Below are 21,123 nucleotides of genomic sequence, written 5' to 3'. Positions count from 1 at the left end.
CACGCCCGAGGCTGCAGCCCGGCTGGGACTTTCAAGACTCCATCAGCACCTCCGTGCCCAGCAATGGCCTCAGGTGGCCTCTCAAGTGCCCCCGCGTGACCAAACGGAGCACACACCCGCCCTCTCCCAGACTCTACGGGACGTCCGGGCAGAGCAGTGACCCCACAGCTGGCACGGGGGTGGCAGGACGCAGCTCCCAGCAGCCTGCTTCCCTCGCACACTAGCGAGGAAGGCCCAGGTCTCGGTCAATGTGCTGAGAGCCAGGGTGCCCTGTTCAAAGCGGCCAGGGAAATCTGGGGAGCCCCCTCCGCTCTCTGCGCGAACTGGGCACTTCCAGCAGAGCTGGCCAACAGCGACACGAGGAGGCTCCCCACTTAACGTAGCAAGGACCCACAGGTGCCTTTGCTTGTCCAGGGCTCTCAAAAACATGAGGTAATCTGTAGTTTCCAGGAAAAAGTCCTACAGAGGAGGTTGGGTTCTATGTGTGCAGAGCCCTTGGATTTACAGGAAACCACACAGTTCAGGACTCAGAGACACTTCCCTCTCTGTCTCAGACTGATCGTCCATAAAATCAGGGTGATGATAATGCATGCTTTGCTCAGCTGCGGTGAGAATCAATGAGGAAATGGACTGCAAAGCTTTTTAACAATAGTGACAACCAAGTGTGAAATACCAGTTATCAAAGTCTCAACACTTAGCTGGTATATGGGGGTAACTAGAAGGGGCAATTGTTTGGGCAAAGCACCCCAGACTGGGCATTAGCTCCAATGTGGACACCGCGGGACCGGGGGCAGGTGTTGGCTGTGTGGCCGCTGCCACAGGCGCCCACCTCCCCGAGGCAGGCCGCTCAGAGTCAAGGGCAGATCTGGCTCCATCTGTGATCAGACCGGAGTTCTAAGTGCAACCCGGCCTGTTGCAGCTCAGAGATCTTGTCTATACCATGGGGATCCCACCACCCGGTAGCTGCCCCCGGGGCTGAACGAGCTAGTGAAGGGGAAGAACCTCACCAGGACCCCGTGAGTTGCACCCTGGCCCCTCCACTCGGCTCACCTCCTGCACATCCCAGGCACGCACTGTGCCGTCCGAGGACACGGTGCACACCACCGACTTCTCCTGCCCATCAAACCGGCACTCGTTGGTTGATATGTAGGCCAGCTCGTCTATGCCTCCTGGAAGAGAGCAGAGACTGGCCTTGAACGCACACCGTATGTCTGGGATGCGGACCCGCAGACTGGGGAAGGACCAGCGGAACACCCCTTCCTCCTCCTCTCTTGGGAGCACACAGGCGCTCCTTAGGGGGCAGCTGTGGCCATAGGGCTTCACACCCAGGGCTGCCCCTCCCACCAGCCACGTGGCCACAACAACTCCCTACTCTCTTGCCTTCTGTTTCTCTCTACTCTGAAATAAATGTAACAATTCCTTCTTCACAGGGCTACTTTGAGCACCAAGTGACATAGCCAAATACAGAACCCAGCAGGGCAAGTCCTCATCAAGCAGCCCCTTCCCACTCCCTGGCTAAACACCAAATCCCAGGGCACTCGACCTGGGCAAGTGAGCAGCAGGAAAGCTCGCAGCCATACCATTGTGCCCAGCAATGGCTTTGCAGATGAAGTCCTTCTCTGGCCGCCCAGATTCCATTCGGAACTCCAGCTCAGATCGGCAGAGATAGTACTGTTTCCATGTTTGTGTGCCCAAGGTCATCTGGGAGGCTTTACATGATGACCAGCGTCTCAGACACAGCTGCCTGGAAAACAGACCCATGATCCCAGGCAGGACAGGGCAGGTGTTAGAAGAAGGTACTATGATATCCACAGGTCTAGTTATGATTCCTGGCTTTACCATCTAGTAGCGTGGACAATGCACTCTGCCTACTGAGGCCTCAACTGCCTCCACCGTTAAATGGGGGTGATGATGAGATGACACTGAACAAGTGCTCACCACCACCAGGCATCAGTGCTTCTTGGGTACTCCGCCAGTTTTCCTGACACCCCCGTGAAGTAGGTCCTGACCCCCTTGTACATGACCGGGGCTTTAACTGGCCCAAGGCCAAGGGCATGCAGCTTCGGTCATGCAATTGTAATTCAAGACTATTTCTTGGGGCGCCTGGGTGGCTCAGTCAGTTAAGCATCTGCTTCGGCTCAGGTCATGATCCCAGGGTCCTGGGATCGAGTCCCACATGGGGCTCCCTGCTCAGCGGGGAGCCTGCTTCTCCCTCTGCCTGCCACTCCCCGTTTGTGCTCACTCTCTCTGACAAATAAAATCTTAAAAAAAAAAAAAAAAAAAGTATTTCTTGAAGTCTCCAACTCTTATTGCTGAATTGTCTATTTCTCCCTTTAGTTCTGTCAACCGTTCATGTATTTTGCTGTTATTAGGTGCATATGTATTTATAATTTTTAGATCTTCATGGATTCAGTTATCATAAAATAGCCTTCTTTGTCTCTAGTAATGCTTTTTGTCTTACAGTCGACTTTGATATTAGCATGGCCGTTTCACCTTTCCTTTGGTTACTGTTTGCATGGTATATCTGTTTGCATTCTTCAAATTTCAACTTATCTAAGTCTTTGAATCTAAAGTATGTCTCCTGTAGACAGGAGAAACTTGGATATTGTTTATCCCTTCTGACAACCTCTTTTTTATTGAAGTGTACACTTAATACATTTCACATAATTAATGACAAGGCATGATTTACATGTCATCTTGCTACTTATTTCTAGGTTTTAAGCTTTTTCCCCTCTAGTCTTCTGTTACTGTCTTCTTTTGTGTTGAATAATTTCCAATGTACTAATTCCCTTGTCGTTTCTTCTGCCATATTTTTTGAGTTCTTAAATGGTTGCCTTGGGGATTAATCTAGTTTTGATTAATATCAACTTAATTTCAACAGTATTCAAAAACTTTGCTCCTATGTAGCACCATTTCCTGCCCCTCTCCAATTGTGCTGCTACACCTACAAATTACGTTTTATACATTATATATGCATCAACAGAGAGCTATATTGTTTTATGCAGCTGTCATTTAAATCTTTAAAGAGAAAAAACTTACAAATAAATATATACTGCCTTTTATATACACCTATAGAGTTACTTCCCTAGTGTTATTTTCATGTGGATTCAACTTACTACCTAGTGTCCTTTCACTTCAACCTGAAAGACTCCCTTAGGGTTTCTTGTAGGGCAAGTGTATAGCAACAAACCCTCTCAGCTTTTGCTAATCTTAAAAGGTCTTCATTTTCTCCTTTATTTTTCTAGACATTCAACTCTTAATAATCTTTTCTTTCAACATTTCCAATGTCATCCCACTACCTTCTGGGTTCCATGTTTTTTAGTGAGAAATCAACTGTTAAATTTCATCAGGGTTTCCTCGTATATGAGGAGTTGTTTCTTACTGCTTTCAAGATTCTCTATCTTCAGCTTTCAAGTTTGATTAAAATGGTCTTCTTAAATATTTTATTTAAGTAATCTCTACACCCAATGTGGGGCTTGAACTCATGACCCCAAGATCAAGAGTTGCATGCTCTACCGACTGAGCCGGCCAGGTGTCCCTACAATGTGTCCTGATGTGGAACTCTCTGTGAGACTGACGTGCTGCCTAGTGCACTAAGATGACACTGGTGATGTGGAACTCTCTGTGAGACTGACGTGCTGCCTAGTGCACTAAGGTGACACTGGTGATGTGGAACTCTCTGTGAGACTGACGTGCTGCCTAGCGCACTAAGGTGACACTGGTGATGTGGAACTCTCTGTGAGACTGACGTGCTGCCTAGCGCACTAAGATGACACTGGTGATGTGGAACTCTCTGTGAGACTGACGTGCTGCCTAGCGCACTAAGATGACACTGGTGATGTGGAACTCTCTGTGAGACTGACGTGCTGCCTAGCGCACTAAGATGACACTGGTGATGTGGAACTCTCTGAATTTATCCTACTTGCAGTTCGTTGAGCTTTTGCATGTGTAAATGAACATCCTTTATCAAATTTGGCAAGTTTCCAGCCCTTATTTCTTTAAATATTTTGTTCCTTCTCCCTTTCCCTTCTCATTCTGGGACTCCGGTTATGCAATGTTGGCAGGCTTGATGGTGTCCCACAGGTCTCTTAGGCACTGTTGATTTTTCTTCCTTCATATTCACTCTATTCTTCAGACTGGATAATCTCCCTTGGCTTATCTTCAAATTCACCAATTCTACCGTCTGTGCTCAAATCTTGAGTTTTTAATTTGACAGTATAATTTTCTACTCTGTAACTTCTATTTAGTTATTCTTATAAATACTCTTTACTGATATTATCTATTGGATGAGACACTGTCCTCCTTCCCTTTAGTTCTTTGCACATGGTTTCCTGTAGTTGTTTGCACATAATGAAAATAGCTAATTTGAATTTTTTACCAAGTCAGTCCAATGCCTGGGCTTTCTCAAAGTTTCTGTTGTTTGCTTTATTTCCTGCGTATAAGCTACACATTTCTTATTCCTTTGCATGACTCATAACTTCTGTTGAAAACTGAACATTTTAAATAATGTGGAGTTCTGGAAATCTGAACCGCCCCCCGGGTTTGTTGTTTCAGCTGTTTACTGTTATTGTTTGTTTAGTAACATTTATGAACAAATTCTGAAAAGCCTGCATTCTTTATTACATATGGCCACTGAAGTCTCTGCTTAAACTAGAGCTTACTAAGACTGGCCATGGATATCCCAAATACCTGGAACTACTAAGTCTTCTGGTCATCACCAAAAGGCTCCTGTGCATGTCAGGGGAATGCATTCGACACTCAGTAAGGCAGTTGACAACTATACCCAAGCCTTCGCTTCCTACTTGCATAGAACCTCAGGGTTAGCCAAACAAGTGAGTTTAGAGCCTTCCTAGGTCTTCCCTGATTTTGTGCACACACAACATGTGTTACATGTGCCTGGGCTTTTACATTCCTAGGAAAGTGTCTGGGCTTTTCAAAGCTCAAGCCCCTAAAGACATCACATTCTCAGGTTTTCAAGCTTTTTGGTTAGCCTACTATTTGCTCAATTGCTGTCCATCAGCTCTGACAGGCCACAAAGTTAATCAACTGTCAGTTACTGTTTTGACAAAGGTCCCAAAGTAAAAACTTTCACACTGACTGAACTCCAAGTCAGACCAAATAAAAACAGTATGCCCATGGGGTCTCCCAAGAAATACCAGCAGGTCAAATAATGACAATTCTCTGGTAATGAGACTCCAATCCCATTCTTCCCCCTCCAGTGACTGCCAGGCTCCTGGTTTCACTGTGATCGTGAGCTGCTGATATTCAAGGCTAACACAGAACTGGAGAGGTTTATAGGAACAGGGCAAGAAAACTTGCTGTTCTAAGATTCAAGTATTTTTTCTTGAACGAACACTTCCTAGACTACTATAAGTCTCTGGTTAATTTCCAGAGTTCTGAAAAAGTTGATTTTGACAATTTGTGTCAGTTTTCTCATTGCTTTTATAGAGGAGAAAATTTTCAAATCCACCATTTTCCAAGATCCTGCATTCTGAGCTTCCATGTGACTGCTCTCAATTCTGATAGCACCTCTCTCATCGAGTTTTTGAGAATAAAAATGTTAGCTCATCCATACTGTAGAGAACTACGGACTCTTCATCTAGTCTTTGGGCACCAGAGTGAGTGAGACATGGCTCTTACCACAGGGCACTCTCAGCCAGTGGTTAGGAGAATAAGCAAAATAAAAGTTCATGGGAGAAACGTGACATTTCAGAAGAGGCAACATGTGATATGGGACCTGAGCACAAAGAGAGTGGACTTCTGGCTGGGAGAGGGCTAGGGAGGCTTCATGGGCAGAGGCTACCAGCATTTTACAGTCCACAGAGCTGATGTGGCATTGTGTGGCTCCAGCCTAGCACTCCTAACTCACAGAGAACACAGATGAGGTTAGGTGGGAAATACGTGGCTCACAGCCCATGGCCTCAACGAGTACAACACAGTCATCATAGCTTCTCCATTCACTGAGCACCTCCATGTCAGTCCCTGGCTCTAGGCTCTAGGAACCTTCTAACACACTGCGAAAGATCCAGCACCCATGCTGGATGAAGGTTTTACTGTGCTTACTGGAACTCTGGTCCTTCTGTGTAGTATACTGGGGAGCCTGGGTGGCTCAGGTCATGATCCCAGGGTCCTGGGATCCAGTCCCACATGGGGCTCCCTGCTCCACGGGAGTCTGCTTCTCCTTCTTCCCCTCCTCCCACTCATGCTCTCAACCTCTCTCAAATAATAAATAAAATCTTAAAAAAAAAAAAAAAATCAACTTAAAAAAAAAAAGCAGTATACTGGATGCCTATGCACCAAACGGACCCCCAGATTATTTTGCTTGGCTTGCATAGGATTAGCCTACATGGACTAGCTGCCACACTTAAAAATCTTAAGTTTTCACATAAAAGTCAGGAAAAGGCAAGTGGTCTGGCTATACTGAACCCAAATTCCCACCTGACAAAATCTGTCTGGAGCTGCATAAGCCTGTACCCTTTAGATAAGAACGAGCTCTCAGCTTCACCATCTCTTTTTTTTTATCTTCTGGATGGTGAGACCGAGTGTCAATTACCTCATATCACCATTCCTTATGTTGTTGGTTTTCAGTTGAAATAAGAAGAGAAATTTCTTGTACCCATATCTCAATCTGAAGAGTGTGAAAATGAAAGCTAGACCAAGAAGATAATGTGGCTTAAGAATAAGAGAAGGCACATTTCTTAGTGGAAGTAAAGTCTAGTATTTAAGGCCATTACACATCATTATACAAACCTTAAGTAGGACCCATGACCAATATTTAGAAGAAATGAAAAAACAAATGATTTGACAAAAACAAAGGCAGACTGGGGCCCCTGGTGGCTCAGTCAGTCAAGCAGCTGACTCTTGATCTCAGCTCAGGTCTTGATCTCAGGATCGTGAGTTCAAGCCCCACGTTAGGCTCCACGCCGGATGTGGAGCCTACTTTAAAAACAAACAAACAAAGGCAGACCATCAAAAAGGTTTAAGTATGACTATGAATAAAGTATGTGATATGCCTCTGAATTTCAATGTATCAAGTGAAAAAATACTGTGATACCAAAACTTTTCAGATAGCAATTAATAACAAATGATCTGCAGTACACAATAGAAATTATGTACCTTAAACAAAAGCAAATATTTGCAACTTTACTTCTAACCAAAAGTTAATGTTTAGTGTGTTGAAGGTAGAAATTAAAAGGTCATGAGGCATTAAAAAAAGGAACTTGCAGCATTCTCAATTAAAATTATACAGTATACATTAAAAATATATGACCAATTAACTACATTCATTTGCTGTGTCCATAAGAATTTCTAGTGGGCCCGGAGAACTTTGGGGCCTGGTACCCATGACAGACACAGCATCAGAAATGATACATGCATCTGACCACAGATGACGATGCTCCTGAAATGCTGTTGTCCCAGCTCCAGAAACAAACCCACTGTTTTTATAAAAACACAGTTCAAGGATACAATGCTGAGGAATGACTTTATGCTAAAAACATTTAGCACCAAACAGTATGAAATAGTAATGAACTGAAACCCGTTCGTGACCTGGCTTGTAGAAGCCAAACCAACTACCTGGGGAATCAGAAGCACCACGTGGTAACATGTGACATCTGTGTGGAGGTTAGGTGATAAGCCACTGAAGGTATTTTTTGAACGGCTGAAAGAAACTTACTCCTGTCACTCAAACAAAAATTCCTCTCCTAGCCTATCAGCTATGAAGACCAGGGTTGCGGCTGGCATCCTACCTCTCTATTCCAACACGTGAATATTGCTCTGCTAGGTCTTCCCACAAATACTCGCACCAACCCATGAGTCAGTTCATTTATTTCCCACGACACAAAGTCACTGAGCATCATATTTGGCAAGACATAATCTTGTCCACTCCCTAAAGAGAAATCAATTTCCAGAACTGAATGTTCTATCTGGAGTATATTCCCCCAAACTATAGATAAAGACAGAAAGCCAACAAAAGTTCTCTTCAAAACTACAGGAATTAATGTAATTTATATTTACATTAAGAATTTAATATTAGTTAATATTAAAATTAATATTAAAATATATATTATAAATTATGTTAATTATAATATAATTTTTCTAACTAGTATCATTAGCAATAACAAGTGAATGAAAAGCAACAGATACTATAAGACACTGAACACTAAATACAGCAACACTGGCATTCTAGAATTCTCAAATATCTCAATGCACAGTTATCCTGAAAACGAAACCTATCAAGCAGAGATTCCCTCCATGTTTGGCAGCCCCTTCACGTGTGCACAGCTGTAGTGGCTAAAACTAAATACAGCTCCGCTGACAGTCAAGGCTACAGTCTGTCTTACATTCAGCAAGAGACAGACGATGACACTCCTTTCTTGGGACAAAAGAAGTCAGGTTCCAAAGGAAAAATGAATAAGAAAGAAAAATGTAATTAATGATTAAAATATTTTTTATTTTCAAATTTTATTTTATTTTTTTAAAGATTTTATTCATTTGAGAGAGAGAGTGAGCACGTACACAAGAGACAGCACGAGCAGGGGGGAGGGACAGAGGGAGAGGGAGAAGCAGACTTCCCACGGAGCAGGGAGCCCGAGCCCCAGCCCCTTCCGCGACTCTGAGGTCAGGACCTGAGCCAAAGGTAGACACTTAACTGACTGAGCCACACAGGTGCCCCGATGTTATTTTTTTTTTTTAATATCGTATGTGCTTATACAGCTATGTTGTTACACCAAAGATGAGTTCAAATAAAAGTAGTTTGTTGATTTATCTTGTCAGCCAGCTGTATGCATCTGCCCCTGAGTTTGGTACTCCTGATGTTTATCAATCTCCCACTCAATTAATAAAACTCTTATATTTCAATACACTATTAAAAAAAGAGTATTACACGCCTAACGGGGAGGGGGGTTTCCTGCTGATAAGTTCTGTGGATTGTCCTTTCTTGTGTATGCATCAAAGCCAGAAACACAGTGCTCAGACCACTTATCCAGTGCACCCCTCACCTTCATGGGACACTCTCCCGACCATGCTTGGCTTTTCCTTCACTCACCTCCACAGCTCCTTGGTCCTTGAAACTTCATTCCAGACCTAGAAGAGGGCAGAGAAAACAATGTCTGGTCAGTCAACGTGCAGTTGGCACCTAGCTTGCCGGACACTATAGAAGGGGCAAAGAGCTAAATCAGACTTGGTGCCAGCAGGAAAGAAGATTCACCCTGGGGAATGAGACCTATTTGGACAGGGCAATAAAAACAACCAAATGAGTGAGAAAGGAGAGAATGCCCAACTCAGTGGAGCCAAGGGGCTCAGAGGTGACTACTGATCAAGTCCCCAGTGTCTGAAGCACTCTAGGGAGAGATAAGACTACTTGAGCAAAGATTCTGAAGTGTGAAAACATGAGTATTCTGCCATAATTGGAGTATAATGTTCTGGGGAAAGGAGCTGGAGATCTGCTTAGATGCAAACGCCAAAGTCCTACCGGCAAAAAACTGTGTGAAGCCATTCGGGGACTGTGGCTGGAGGAGTGGCAGGGTTACACTTGTTTTAGGGGGAGGATCATTAGCTGCCATCAGAACTGGAAACAAGGGCAAAGCAACAGGCCCCAGAATGGCTGCTACACTGGCCTAGAGGATGTCCCAGAGACGCCGAGATGGTGGAACCGACAGCCACCTGGGGGCGGGGGGACACGACACACAGTCAGCCCTGCTTCACAAACTGCCCCCTGCATTTGGGAGAGGCGCAGCGTCAGTCCCGGGAGGGGACCAGAGTGCCATGCCTGCCCTCCATCAGGCCCACAGCTGCATCCTGGGACTCCCTGGCCTCTCCAGCCTAGGCCAGCCTGGATTCTGAAGCCCACACAGCTTCAGTGGGAACCACTCTGGAGTTGTCTGTGGTCCAGCTCCACTGAAGGCCCCATCCCAGAAACTGGCTTTCTGATCCGTGACAGAAGGAACCACCTTCCCCTGAGCCCAGGCCCCCACTTCCACAGCCCTTGGTCACCTGCTAGATCAAAGTTTCAGTATTTTTGGAAGGAAAGTAAAATTTGTATTTTGCAAAAATCAAGCCAAGTCAGGCAAGAAGATTTACACATTTTCCTTTTCTGTATCTCCCGGTTCAAAACCCAACTGAGACCTTATTTTCCAAATACAGAAGTATAATGTGTAATATAACCTGATAAATGCCCCCCTCCCCCACCTTCGAGGCTCCCTGTTAGATCCTGGCCTTCAGGATGACACGGTGAGGCAAAAATTACTGACCTCATCTTTCCTAAGGGGGAAACTATCTCCCAGCGAAGCTGGTGCTTTCCAACGTTTTAAGTCACCCTCCTTTCAACCTCTGCCCCTGTACTATGCCTAGCCTGCTGCCGGGAAAACCCAGGCCTGTATGGGATTACCTGGGTGATACTCAGTTTCCTTATTGGTAAAAAAGGGATGAAAACCCAGTATTTTACGCGACACATTTTAAATGAGTTATAGAATTCAAGTAAAAATCTGCTAAAAAGAAGGCGCCTGGGTGGCTCAGATGGTTAAGCGTCTGCCTTCGGCTCAGGTCATGATCCCAGGGTCCTGGGGTCGAGTCCCGCATCGGGCTCCCTGCTCAGCGGGAGCCTGCTTCTCCCTCTGCCTCTCTCTCTCTCTCTGTCTTTCATGAATAAATAAATAAAATCTTTAAAAAAAAAAAATCTGCTAAAAAGAAATCTGCTTATTGACCTTTCTGTAAAATGGTGTGATAATGTGTTAAAATTAATAAGGAAAACCTTAGGAGACCAGCAGGGGGGAAACTCTTCAGGCCACGGCACTTGACAAGGGCAGACCCCACAGGAAGAGATGCACATTGCAAACTGACACTAGTTCAGCTACTACATTACCATCCCAGGGGAAGATTTCCTGCCCCAGCAGCAGCCCAGCGAACGAGAGGCCACTACACTTCCAGCTCGCAGCTTAGTCCAGTGGACGTTTAGTTTACAACAGCCTTCCCCACCTTCCTCTATAAAAAAGCCTCCTGGCCTTTGTTTTCTGGACTACCTATGATTTTACTCTTAAGTTGCTTGTCCCAAATTGCAATTCTCTGCTATTCCCAAATAAACACATTTTTGCTGGTAAAATAACTGGCAGTTTCATTTCCAAGGTTAACAAACGTATTTCAGGTTCCTTAACGAAACTCATTTACTCAGCAAGTATTTACAGAGGTTAGCCTCAGTGCCAACAAATTCACCGGTGCTAGAGACAACATGACGCAAACCACAGAAATCCTTGCTCTCGGTAATGAGAAAAGCAGACGTTAACTAAATACGCTCTACCCTCAGTGAAGCTGTGCGCAGCTCTGGGACGAGCTCAGCGCAGGCGCATACGGGGGCGCAGGCGCAGGCGGATGCGCTCCGCAGGCGCAGGGCAAGCACAGCCAAGCTCCAGGTGTGGCGAGGCCTGAGCGCAGGAGACGTGCCACTCACAGGAGAATCTTGGCTTCCCAGGCAGGCCCCAAGAGGAAAGTTCCAGAATATTCCCGAAGTGGGAGGGGCAAGGAAACCGGTGCCCAAGCCCATCTTAACTCTGAAGCCTGATGATGGCAGGGCGCCCGCGGCAGGCGAACCGAGCAGGGTTCTGGGCTCTGCCCCCACAAAAGCCGCCCAGGTCACCACCCCGGGGGCCAAGAGCGCTCCGCCAACCACGGCATCAGGGCCGCCTGACGCCGCCTCCCAAAGGGGGAACCCAACCCAAAGCAGAGCCAGCCGTGAACACTCAGGGGCCAAAAAGCCGGCCCTGCCTCCGCCCCGGACAGAGCGCGCTACCTTGTCCACCTGGGCGGCGCAGAGCAGGTCTCGGGCCTCCAGGAAGGAGAAAACGTGCAGCAACTCGTGGAGTCCAAGCTGCGGCTCCATCTCTCGCCGCCGCCTCGGCCGCTCTCTCCACACGCTTCCGCGCGTCTCAGCCAAACCCCGCCCACCTCACCGCGCTTCCGCCCGGCGGGCCAATCCCCCACCGATCCTACCGCGTGCCCGCCTGGCGGCCCAAACCCCGCCCACCTAACCGCGCTTCCGCCCCGCAGGCCAAACCCCGCCCACCCCACCGCGCTTCCGCCCCGCAGACCAAACCCCGCCCATCCCACCGCGCTTCCGCCCCGCAGGCCAAACCCCGCCCATCCCACCGCGCTTCCGCTCTGCTCAGCCAAACCCTGCCTACCCCACCGCACTTCCGTCCCACTCAGCTAAACCCCACCCATCCCACGGTGCTTCCGCTCCACTCAGCCAAACTCCGCCCACTCCGCCGCGCTTCCGCCCCGAAAGCTAAACCCCGCCCACCCCACAGCACTTCCGCCCCTCAGGCCGAGCCCCGCCCGCCCCCCCGCGCTTCCGCTCCACTCAACCAAACCCCGCTCCGCCCACCTCACTTCCGCCCCGTAGGCCCAACCCCTCCCGTCTCCAGGCCTTCCGGCCCGCAGGCCAAGCCCCGCCCAGCCCGCCGCACTTCCGCTCCACTCAACCAAGCCCCGCCCATCTCGCGGCGCTTCCACCCCGCAGGCCTAGCCCCGCAGACTACGCCCAGCCCGCAAGGTTCCCGCTGTTCGGAGTCCAACCTGTCCAGCCAGCTCTCCGCCTTATGCAGCAGCCAGTCCGCCCCGCTTCTCCCCAACCTTCCACCTGCCCCTGCCCCTCACCCCTGCACGGACCCTCACGACAGGGACCTCGGGCGGGCACCTCCCCAGCCCTGGCCGTTGCCCTCACCCTTGCCAGTAAACGTGCCCTGTCCCGCATTCCAGCCCGCCCCTTACCCTCTCAACCTGTCCTTTGCCAAGGTCCTCTCCTTTACCAGGGTCGGGCTGTCCCTGGGCCTGACCCCTCCCCTCCGCCCTGCTAGCATCTGCCATCTACCCTAGCCGAAGCCCTACCTTCACCGGACCCTGGCACCGTAACCCTCACAGTGAACCTCACCCTGGCCGTGACGCCCAGCCTCACTGTGACCTTGACATGCAAGGCCGCAGTCGGCGGTAGACCTGTGGGTACAAGCTCCAATTTATTCGGAGCTCAGAGCTCCCAGAGGGTAACCAGACTGCAGCTTCGAGCTGACAGAAGATGTAGCTGGAGAAACAGGCACACATCCCTCAAACCTCAGCTTCTCCCTGAAAGCAACAAATGAGTCTGCCTCGTTTTGCATGTGCCTAGGAGCTTGGAAGGAAATGACCTGTCCTCAGTGCTCACTGAAGTTTATCCACACGAAGAACAAAAGATTGCCAAGTTTGCTCTGTTTTTAATTCTTCCTGAACTAAGGCTGCACTGTCCCAATTACTGAGCCCTACGGTAAGTCTTAGGTCTAACAGAGTGAGCCCTTCCCTCCTTTTTCTCCTCTTCGGCTGCCTTCTCTTAACCCTTTTATTTCCATACATGCTGTAGAAAAGGCTTATCAAATCTTATTAAACAACAAACAAGGGCTGCTTTGGCTTGTATTTGGATTTACTAAATTAAGACACGAGTTCCAGGAATGCCTGTCTCCTCACTTGCTCTGTATCTGAGTAAGGAGGTGACACATCTGGTCCTGGCTCACCCTTATCCTGAGGGTAGAGATGTTGGTAAACCGACTTAAACCTGATAGACCCCCAACCTGAGCCAGCCCTGGGCTTGACTTCTGCCACCTCACTGTCTGAAGCCCCCAGGACCAGAGTAGCCACGACTGGGGCCACTTCCCTGGTGACCACAGAGAAGCAGAAGCCAGGAATCAATGCCATTTCCCTCAACAGGAATGGAAGAGGGGCAGACACCAGGCAGGACTACCCGGGCTTTTCATAATAAATCTCGAAACTGAACTAGCTTTTAATGCCTCTGAAAACAAAACCAAAACAAACCTGCCCTCCCACTTGTGTTTCAACGTGTGGACATCTTACACTCTGCACTCCCCTAGATGGCTCTACCAGGACCATCCCTGACCAGGAAGGCAGGGCCTGGAGAACCAGGACCATGGCAGGCACAGCCCTGGAGCCCACTGTCTCGCTCTGATGGGTAAGTCAGCAACACACAGATGGGAAGCCGACAGAGCAAGCTGCAGGTTTCCTCTGCTGGAGCTGGACGTCCTCATCACCTGGCTGGGAGCAGGACCAGGCATGGAGTGGAACAAGTGTGGCTGGGTAGAGGCCATGGGCGGTTGAGTCAGGCTAAGCAGAAGTACAAGAAGCCTGGGGCGCTCTGGGGAGCGGGACAGCAGGGCTGGCCCAGCGTCTCAGCCCTCTGGGATGAAGGGCCGAATCAGCTCCGGGTTCAACAGTGACTCTTCGAGAGGCCGGTCCACATGGAAGTCATGGACGTGGGGGGGCCCTGGGTGGGCCTTGGGGGCAGGTCCCCCTGGGCGCTGGGGAATCGGCAGCTCTGAGGGGTGGGCAGGCAGGGGAGCCGTGAAGAAGTACTGGTGCAGGAGGGCCTGGGGGCAGCAAGGGACAGCAGAAGGAAATCGGTCACCTCCCCACCCCCACCTCAGCTCACTTCCCTCTGAGGGGGGATCTGAACACTGCCCTCCCAAGGCTCACCCCCACAGCATCTCTGAGTGCTCACCATCTGAGCACTGTTCCAGAGGCCGGCAGACCAAAGAACCTGCCCTCGTGAAGTCTTCCACGAGTCAGGGGTGCGAGTGACCCGGATAAAGAAGATACAGGGTGCAGAGACAACAGGGGGTGAGGGATGCTGGAGAAACTGCAGGCCTGCAGAGCGGTGCTCCAGCAGAGAGCTGAGAGGTGCAGGGGTGAGGCCCGAGGACAGAATGCACCTGGAGCCCAGGGGAGAATGAGCAAAGGGGCAGGCGCTGACAGGGCCCCAGAGGTGATGGCTCCAAGTGTGTGATACCCGTGGGCCCCTAGGACCTGGGCTTCTGCTCTGAGAGGGGGTCACAGGAGAGCCCTGCGGCGGGTATGAGCCAGCCTGCCAGGCGGAGGACACACTGAATGGGCAGAAGCAGGCAGTGGCGGGGGGGGGGGGTGGAGGGGGATAGTGTGCAGGGGCTCAGACTGAGGGAAGCAGTCAGATGACCTCAGCCCACTTTAGAGGTGCCGATGATGTAAGAACTCCCCAGGGGGCATGCCAGTGATGAGAGTGGGGAGGGGACAGTGGCCGTGAGGCTGGGGACACAGGGACACCCAAGATAGAGGCCCTGGCACCACTGGCTAGCAGCCCATGGTCCTCCCTCCTCCTTCCTGGCCACACAACCCACCCTTCCAGGTCCCCCCTGCCAGACCTCTGCTCATCATTTCTCCCATGCTTAAACCCCCACTTCCCCACAGTCAGTCCCAACCCCCTCACCCCCAGGGCCCAGGATGATACTGGGCATGTGCCGATGCAGAGTAAATATCTGCTGAAGGGATGAAGGAGCCAGTCACTGAAAACCCAGATGTGCTCTTCTGCAAGGTGGGTATGGGCCCCCTGACCTGCCCGTGACCCCCCAGGCTCTGGTTCCAGCCCACCACAGATCCTGAGGGGCCTCAACCTCGGGGGTGCAGGGCCCGAGGAGGGTCAGGGAAAGCGGGTCAACCGTAGCTACCTGGGAGGCTGAGATGCGCTGGCGTGGAGGGTAGAGAAGGAACTGCCCCAGCAGGTCCAAGGCTTGAGGAGACGCGTCAGGCAGCACCTCCTCCAGGGGCACGGGCGCCTGCTCCTTGAAGGAAATCTTGTTGTAGTCGGGCAGCTCCGTGATCTCCTAGAACCACTGTCATCAGTTCTTGCTCGCTATTACCCACCTGCTCACTCTCATCCACGGCTCCCGCTCCCGCTGTCACTCCTGAAATCCCACATCCCCTCCCCAACTCAGGCACCTGCGCCATACCCAGCTTGGTGAGAAGTGCAAGTGTGCTGGGAAGGGACAGGACCTGGCCTCAGGCACCCAGCAGGGCAGAAAGGGAGAAGCCCCGGAGGGAGGCCAGGACAGTGGTCTGGGAGGACAAGGAGGTGTAGGGCCACAAGGAAAAGGTGCAGGAAAGGGCGGTCCTGGCTACTGGGGGGAAGGGAGGGTACCTGCCCCCACCCCCGCCTCACTGGGAAGCCCTACAAACCGGCCAGACTTGAGGACTGGGGGTGCCCAAGATTCGAAGCACACAGCAAAGCTGTTCAATATCGTTCTCCCCAGGAAAGAGAGGGGATCCGTTCAGCAATTCCCCCAGGATGCAGCCCACAGCCCTGTGGATACAGACGCAAAGAACTCAAGAGATCTCACACCAGGACACAGATCTCCACCCCACCCCCCAGCTCCGTCACCTCACACCAGGACACAGATCTGCCCACACCAGCTCCGTCACTTCACATCCAAGACACAGATCTCCCCATACCAGCTCTGGCACTTCACACCAGGACACAGATCTCCACCCACCCCCCAGCTCCGTTGCCTCACACCAGGACACAGATCTGCCCACTCCCAGCTCCGTCACCTCCCACTAAGGACACAGATCTTCCCACATAGACCCACACCCCATACTGGGGCCAAGGAACCACAAAAGAGCACAGATGTTTCATATCTAGGAATACAGATTCGTAAATAAAGACCACAAGCCTAGAACATAGAACATATTCCCCTACCAAAGAGCTCATTGGCCTCAACCCTAGAAAACAAAGCAACATCCTCAATAGTTCTGAGACTTCTCAGAGTCTCAGTTTCTGGGACACACAACCACCACCTCACACTCCTCACCTTCTGGGGCAGACATCCAAAACAGCCCCTACATCTCAAGCTCTTAGGCATGTACAAACAAACCATCCTACCCCAAATAAAGGCTCAGAGCCTTCACACTCAGGGACCCAGGCCTCTAGACAGCTCACCTCGTGGGATATACGCAACCCCCTGTCCACGAATGAAGATGACCCATATGCCTTGAGCCTCAGACCACCTCCCCCACTCCAGCCCAGAAGCTTCCCACTCTGATTACCTAATCCCCACTCAGCTCAAAAATGTCACAGAGAGGAAAACTGACTCCAAACTCCTCAGAGATACCCCAACCAGGGAAGACACCCCCAAGGCAACCTATAGTTCACAGCAGGAAGACAGCCCCCACAAATGGCTTAGCAACCCCAAAGCCCAGGAGAAAAAGGTGACTCCATAACCCACACTCCCCCACGCCCAGCCCACAGGGGCCTCACCACAGGTCCACGCCCTGGTCATATTGGCGGGCGCCATACAGGAGCTCAGGGGCTCGGTACCACCTGTGAGGAGGAGGGCGGGCAGTCACAACCAGGTCGCTGGTCTGCCAGAAGGCTGCCCGGAGAGGTCACCCCAGCCCCACAAGCTATGTCTGAACTGAAGGTCCAGAAGCATCTCATCCCCAGTGAGAAGGTTGAGGCCTGTCCATCGCCAAGCCCTGCCTGGGAACTGGCCTTCCCTACCTGGTGGCCACCTGGTGTGTGTAGAGGCGGCTGCCATCTGGGGAAAAGACCCGGGCCAGGCCAAAGTCCGCTATCTTGAGCTGGCCTGAGGCACTGATGAGCAGGTTGGCCGGTTTCAGGTCCTGAGCACACCAAAGGAGGCATCAGTTCCTCCAGATCCCCCAGAGGACCTTGGGACAGGAGAGCTTGGCAGGCTAAGTGCATGGGTCAGCCCAGGCCCCCACCGTCTCTGGGGCCACTCACCCTGCGGTGTGGCCACACCATAGGTCCTGTCCCCTCCGAGACCCCACCTTCTTCAAGGGCTGGCCCCACAGGTCCCGCCGCAGCCCATGCCAAGACTGACCCGATGCACGATGTTGTTGGCATGGCAGAATGCGACACCCTTGAGCAGCATCTGCAGGTAGCTCTTGACCTGTGCCTGGACCAGTGGCCTCTGGGCGTGGCGCACCACCTCAGCGAGATCTGACAGCATAAACTCGAAGGCCAGTACAAAGCCTGCACCGTGTGGGAACACCGCCTTCAGCTGCACCACCTGCAGGGCAGGCATCCTGTCAGCCCTGGACCCACAGTGCTCAGAGCCTCTCTGGGACCCCCAACCCTTGCCCTGACCAAGAACAAGGCAGGCAAAGGTGATATGTGATCTGAGCTGGGAAGGGAGTTCAGAGTTCCCTACTTGCAGGTCCCCATCTAACGCTGCCTTCACACTCAGGGAAAAGGAGATCTAAGGAAGGTCACCTAGGGCAGTGTCTGGTCATCCACCCAGCCCAGGAACTGGAAAACCACCGGGGGGGGGGGGTCTCTCTCTCACTCTCATACACACACACACACACACGGCACAGGTCTTCTCTGGGGCCATGAAATCCCAGTATCAGGAGACACATCACATATGCTTCCTGAGGGCCCACAGGTCACAGGGACTGGGCGGCACAGCAATGAGCAGGAGCAAGGCCTGGCAGGTCCTGACGACCTTAAGGAGCTCACAGGGACACACACACCTGACACACGAGCAGGCAAGCCCCCCGCCGCCCGCCGTGTCCAGGTTCTGAAGAGGACGGAAATAGAACGGGTGGGGTCAGAAACGCAGGGATGTGGGAAGGAGCTGAGGGCAGAGCGACAAGCACAAAGGCCCGCGGTGGGAACAGGAAGGAGGCTGGTCACTGGCATGTAGGATCCTCTAGGGAAGGGACCTTTGCTCGGTTCTGTGCTGTGACCTGGACGGTATCACAGGAGACACTTCAGAAGATGTGTGAAATGAATAAAGAGAGGGGCTGGCATTCTCTGAGTGAAGCAAAGCCAGTGGGCTTTTCAAGCAGGGAAGTGGATTCCATCGACACTGGCTGACGGTGGGGGGAGAAGCACAGGCAGGAAGCAGCTGCACTGGCTCTGCTCGGAGCTGAAGGTGGCCGGGGCTCAACTCTGGAGGGTTTTACGGTAGAAACTTCCGGGCTGCTGACTCGAGTTGAGGCCCCTGTCACCAGCCTTCTTACAGGGCCTCCACCTCTCCCACACGTGGGCTGTCTGCATGCCCCTGGACTGTCCTCAAAAAAACGTGAATAGCCTTACTGCTGGTTTTCAGACTTTGAAAGCAGCACAGAATCATTTCACAGATCACACACATCCATTCAGATAATACACAGAATTATAAAGAAAAAAATCAACAAAAGAAAAATCCTATCAACTACAATCAACCTCAGAGTACATTCTATCAGACTTTACAACAGATATAGCATGTACTAACATATATCGTATATATATACACACACACATTTGCACACAAAACTAGGATGACATATTTTTAGACGTGTTTTATAAGCAGTTTTACCACATGCTTTTTTGTCATATATCCAATATATCATGGCCATCTCCAGAGGATAACAAACAAGCAGGAGCACAACAGGACTGCCACTCCCCGGGGATGAGAGAAAGCCCAGTGAAGAGCACTGAGGCTGAGGGTGAATGTGTCCCTCCCCGTGTGCCCACAGCGCCTCCAGCCCCATCACAGCAGAACAGGGCCACGTGGGCCCTGCTGTCTCTGTGCATCTCCCCTACTGCACTTAAGTTATCAGAAGCCCAATCTGGGCCCATGCCCAGCCCACGGTAGGGCCTACGGGTGGACCCCAGGTTAGAACATCTGGACTCCTCAATCAGACCCCAGCCAAAGCCTCCACGGACCAGCTGCGAGCCCACAGCTGGTGGATGAGCCTCCCCACCCTGGCCTGAGAAGGGGAGATCCTGAAATCACCCTTGCAGAGAAGCAAACTCAGAATGAAAACGAACCCAACAGTTAACCTAGCCTGAGGAACAGAACAGAAGCTCAACAGAGGCAGTTACCATTATCATTACAAATCACCAAGTGTTTTATGAAAAGAAGTCAGTGAATCAATGAATGAATTATGAGTACAGGAAGAAACAAATGGGTGAATAAGAGGGAATGAGTGCAGAGTGACGTAAGTGGGGGACTAGGTGGAGGAGACAGGGAGTAAGGGAGGCGTGCCGGAGGATCACAGGGAGGCTGCCAAAAGGGGCCCCCAGAGCCCAACCCCACTCACGTGCTGATTGTCCTCGATCTCCTGCAGGGCCTTGATCTCCCGCAGGGCCTGGTTGGGGATGCCATCCTCCAGCCGCCGCAGAGCCACCTTCTTGAGCGCCACGATCTCTCCAGTCTGCGGGACAGAACTCAGACACTGCCACCCGTCCAGGGCTGGGGAAGGGGGTGCGCCGACGGGGCAGGCGCCATCGGGGGGACGCAGAGGCCCGAGGTCCTCTTGGGGGTGGGAAGCGCCCCCACCCCGTTCTGGAGGGAAATCAGGTTCAGCCTGGGACCCAGCTGTTGCAGAGCTGCGCGAACAGCTCCGAGACTCTGACGCCACGCTCCTTGGGACACTGGCGGGACGACTGCGGTGGCATCGCGGGTGGGTGGGCATCTGACCGCAACCCGGACGACCCCCATTGAAGGGGGCCAAAGTGGTGGGCGCACACCACGAAGCGGGGCGGGGAGGCGGGCGCGGCGATGCAGACGTGGGCACGGAAAACGGGGCTGGGGGGGTCTTTCCCTCGACCAGGAACGGCTGGAAGCGAAGGCAGGCCTGCGCGCCGCCCCGCATCCGGGCTCACCTCCACGTGCTTGGCCTTAAAGACGATACCGTGCGCGCCCTCCCCGATGCGGCCCAGGATGCTGTACTGGTCCATGCCCGCGGCGCCGCAGGCCCCGCCCCTCCCCGCCGGCCCGACGCGGCTGCCTAGCAACGGGCTGCCTCCCAGCGCCCGGCCGAGCGGCCGGCAGCAGCTGCGGACAGCGTCCGGGCCTCGTCTACGCCTTCGCCGGTTCCCCGCGGCCAGGCCGCAGCCCACGCCATTCGGGGGAAGCCATCGTGCGCGCAGGGCGCCGGCACCGGGGCGGCGCAACAATGGCGCCCGGTGCCCCCTCCCCGCACCTCCCAGGCGTCACGTGACCAGCGACGCCGGGGCACGCAGCGGGGGGGCGTGGCCGCGCTTCCTGGGGTAAGGCTTCGCGGCCAGGTGGGCGGGGAGGGGCGGGGCCGGGATAGGCGGGCCTCGCAGGGGGGAGGGCGGGGCTGCGTGTCTGGGCGGGGCCTCCTGTAGAGGCGAGGGCAGCTCCGTCCCAGCAGGCCAGGCTCCCCGCCTGTAGCTGGTCATGCCAGCTTCAAGGACACTCTGGAGCCAATGATGATGGGACCCCGGTCCAGGGCCAGGTTGTGGAGGGAGCGTCAGTGGGGCCTCCCTTCTGGAAGGTCAGTTGGCAACACATAGAGACATTTTTTTAA

At 52.1% G+C, this 21,123-nt stretch overlaps 1 protein-coding gene across 7 annotated transcripts in view; it reads right to left on the bottom strand.

Annotated features, from left to right (window-relative positions):
- CDK20 (cyclin dependent kinase 20) overlaps positions 1 to 20,780 on the bottom strand; it is a 47,835-nt gene extending 27,055 nt beyond the window's left edge. For 4 of the 7 annotated variants that reach the window (XR_003523868.2, XR_003523870.2, XM_027616776.2 and 1 more), the window contains exons 1-10: positions 20,453 to 20,780; positions 19,888 to 20,001; positions 17,682 to 17,870; positions 17,339 to 17,460; positions 17,096 to 17,158; positions 16,018 to 16,141; positions 15,510 to 15,665; positions 9,047 to 9,084; positions 1,581 to 1,744; positions 1,051 to 1,169 (exon numbers count right to left, since the gene is read on the bottom strand). Coding sequence is in view for 5 of the 7 variants with exons in the window: in XM_027616776.2 (XP_027472577.1) it covers positions 1,051 to 1,169; positions 1,581 to 1,744; positions 9,047 to 9,084; positions 15,510 to 15,665; positions 16,018 to 16,141; positions 17,096 to 17,158; positions 17,339 to 17,460; positions 17,682 to 17,870; positions 19,888 to 20,001; positions 20,453 to 20,527 (1,164 nt within the window). In the remaining 2 variants the exon portion in view is untranslated. Of the gene's footprint in view, positions 1 to 1,050; positions 1,170 to 1,580; positions 1,745 to 9,046; positions 9,085 to 13,032; positions 14,400 to 15,509; positions 15,666 to 16,017; positions 16,142 to 17,095; positions 17,159 to 17,338; positions 17,461 to 17,681; positions 17,871 to 19,887; positions 20,002 to 20,452 lie in introns of those variants that run through there. The other 3 variants (XM_027616777.2, XM_027616779.1, XM_027616780.1) reach the window with 3 other exon arrangements.
- Between the last annotated feature and the right edge of the window lie 343 nt (positions 20,781 to 21,123).

Source organism: Zalophus californianus, chromosome 13 (genome assembly GCF_009762305.2).
Source record: "Zalophus californianus isolate mZalCal1 chromosome 13, mZalCal1.pri.v2, whole genome shotgun sequence".
NCBI classification, from domain to species: domain Eukaryota; kingdom Metazoa; phylum Chordata; class Mammalia; order Carnivora; family Otariidae; genus Zalophus; species Zalophus californianus.
The sequence above is the reverse complement of the archived record's forward strand: the minus strand, read 5'-3'. Positions and strand labels throughout refer to the sequence as shown.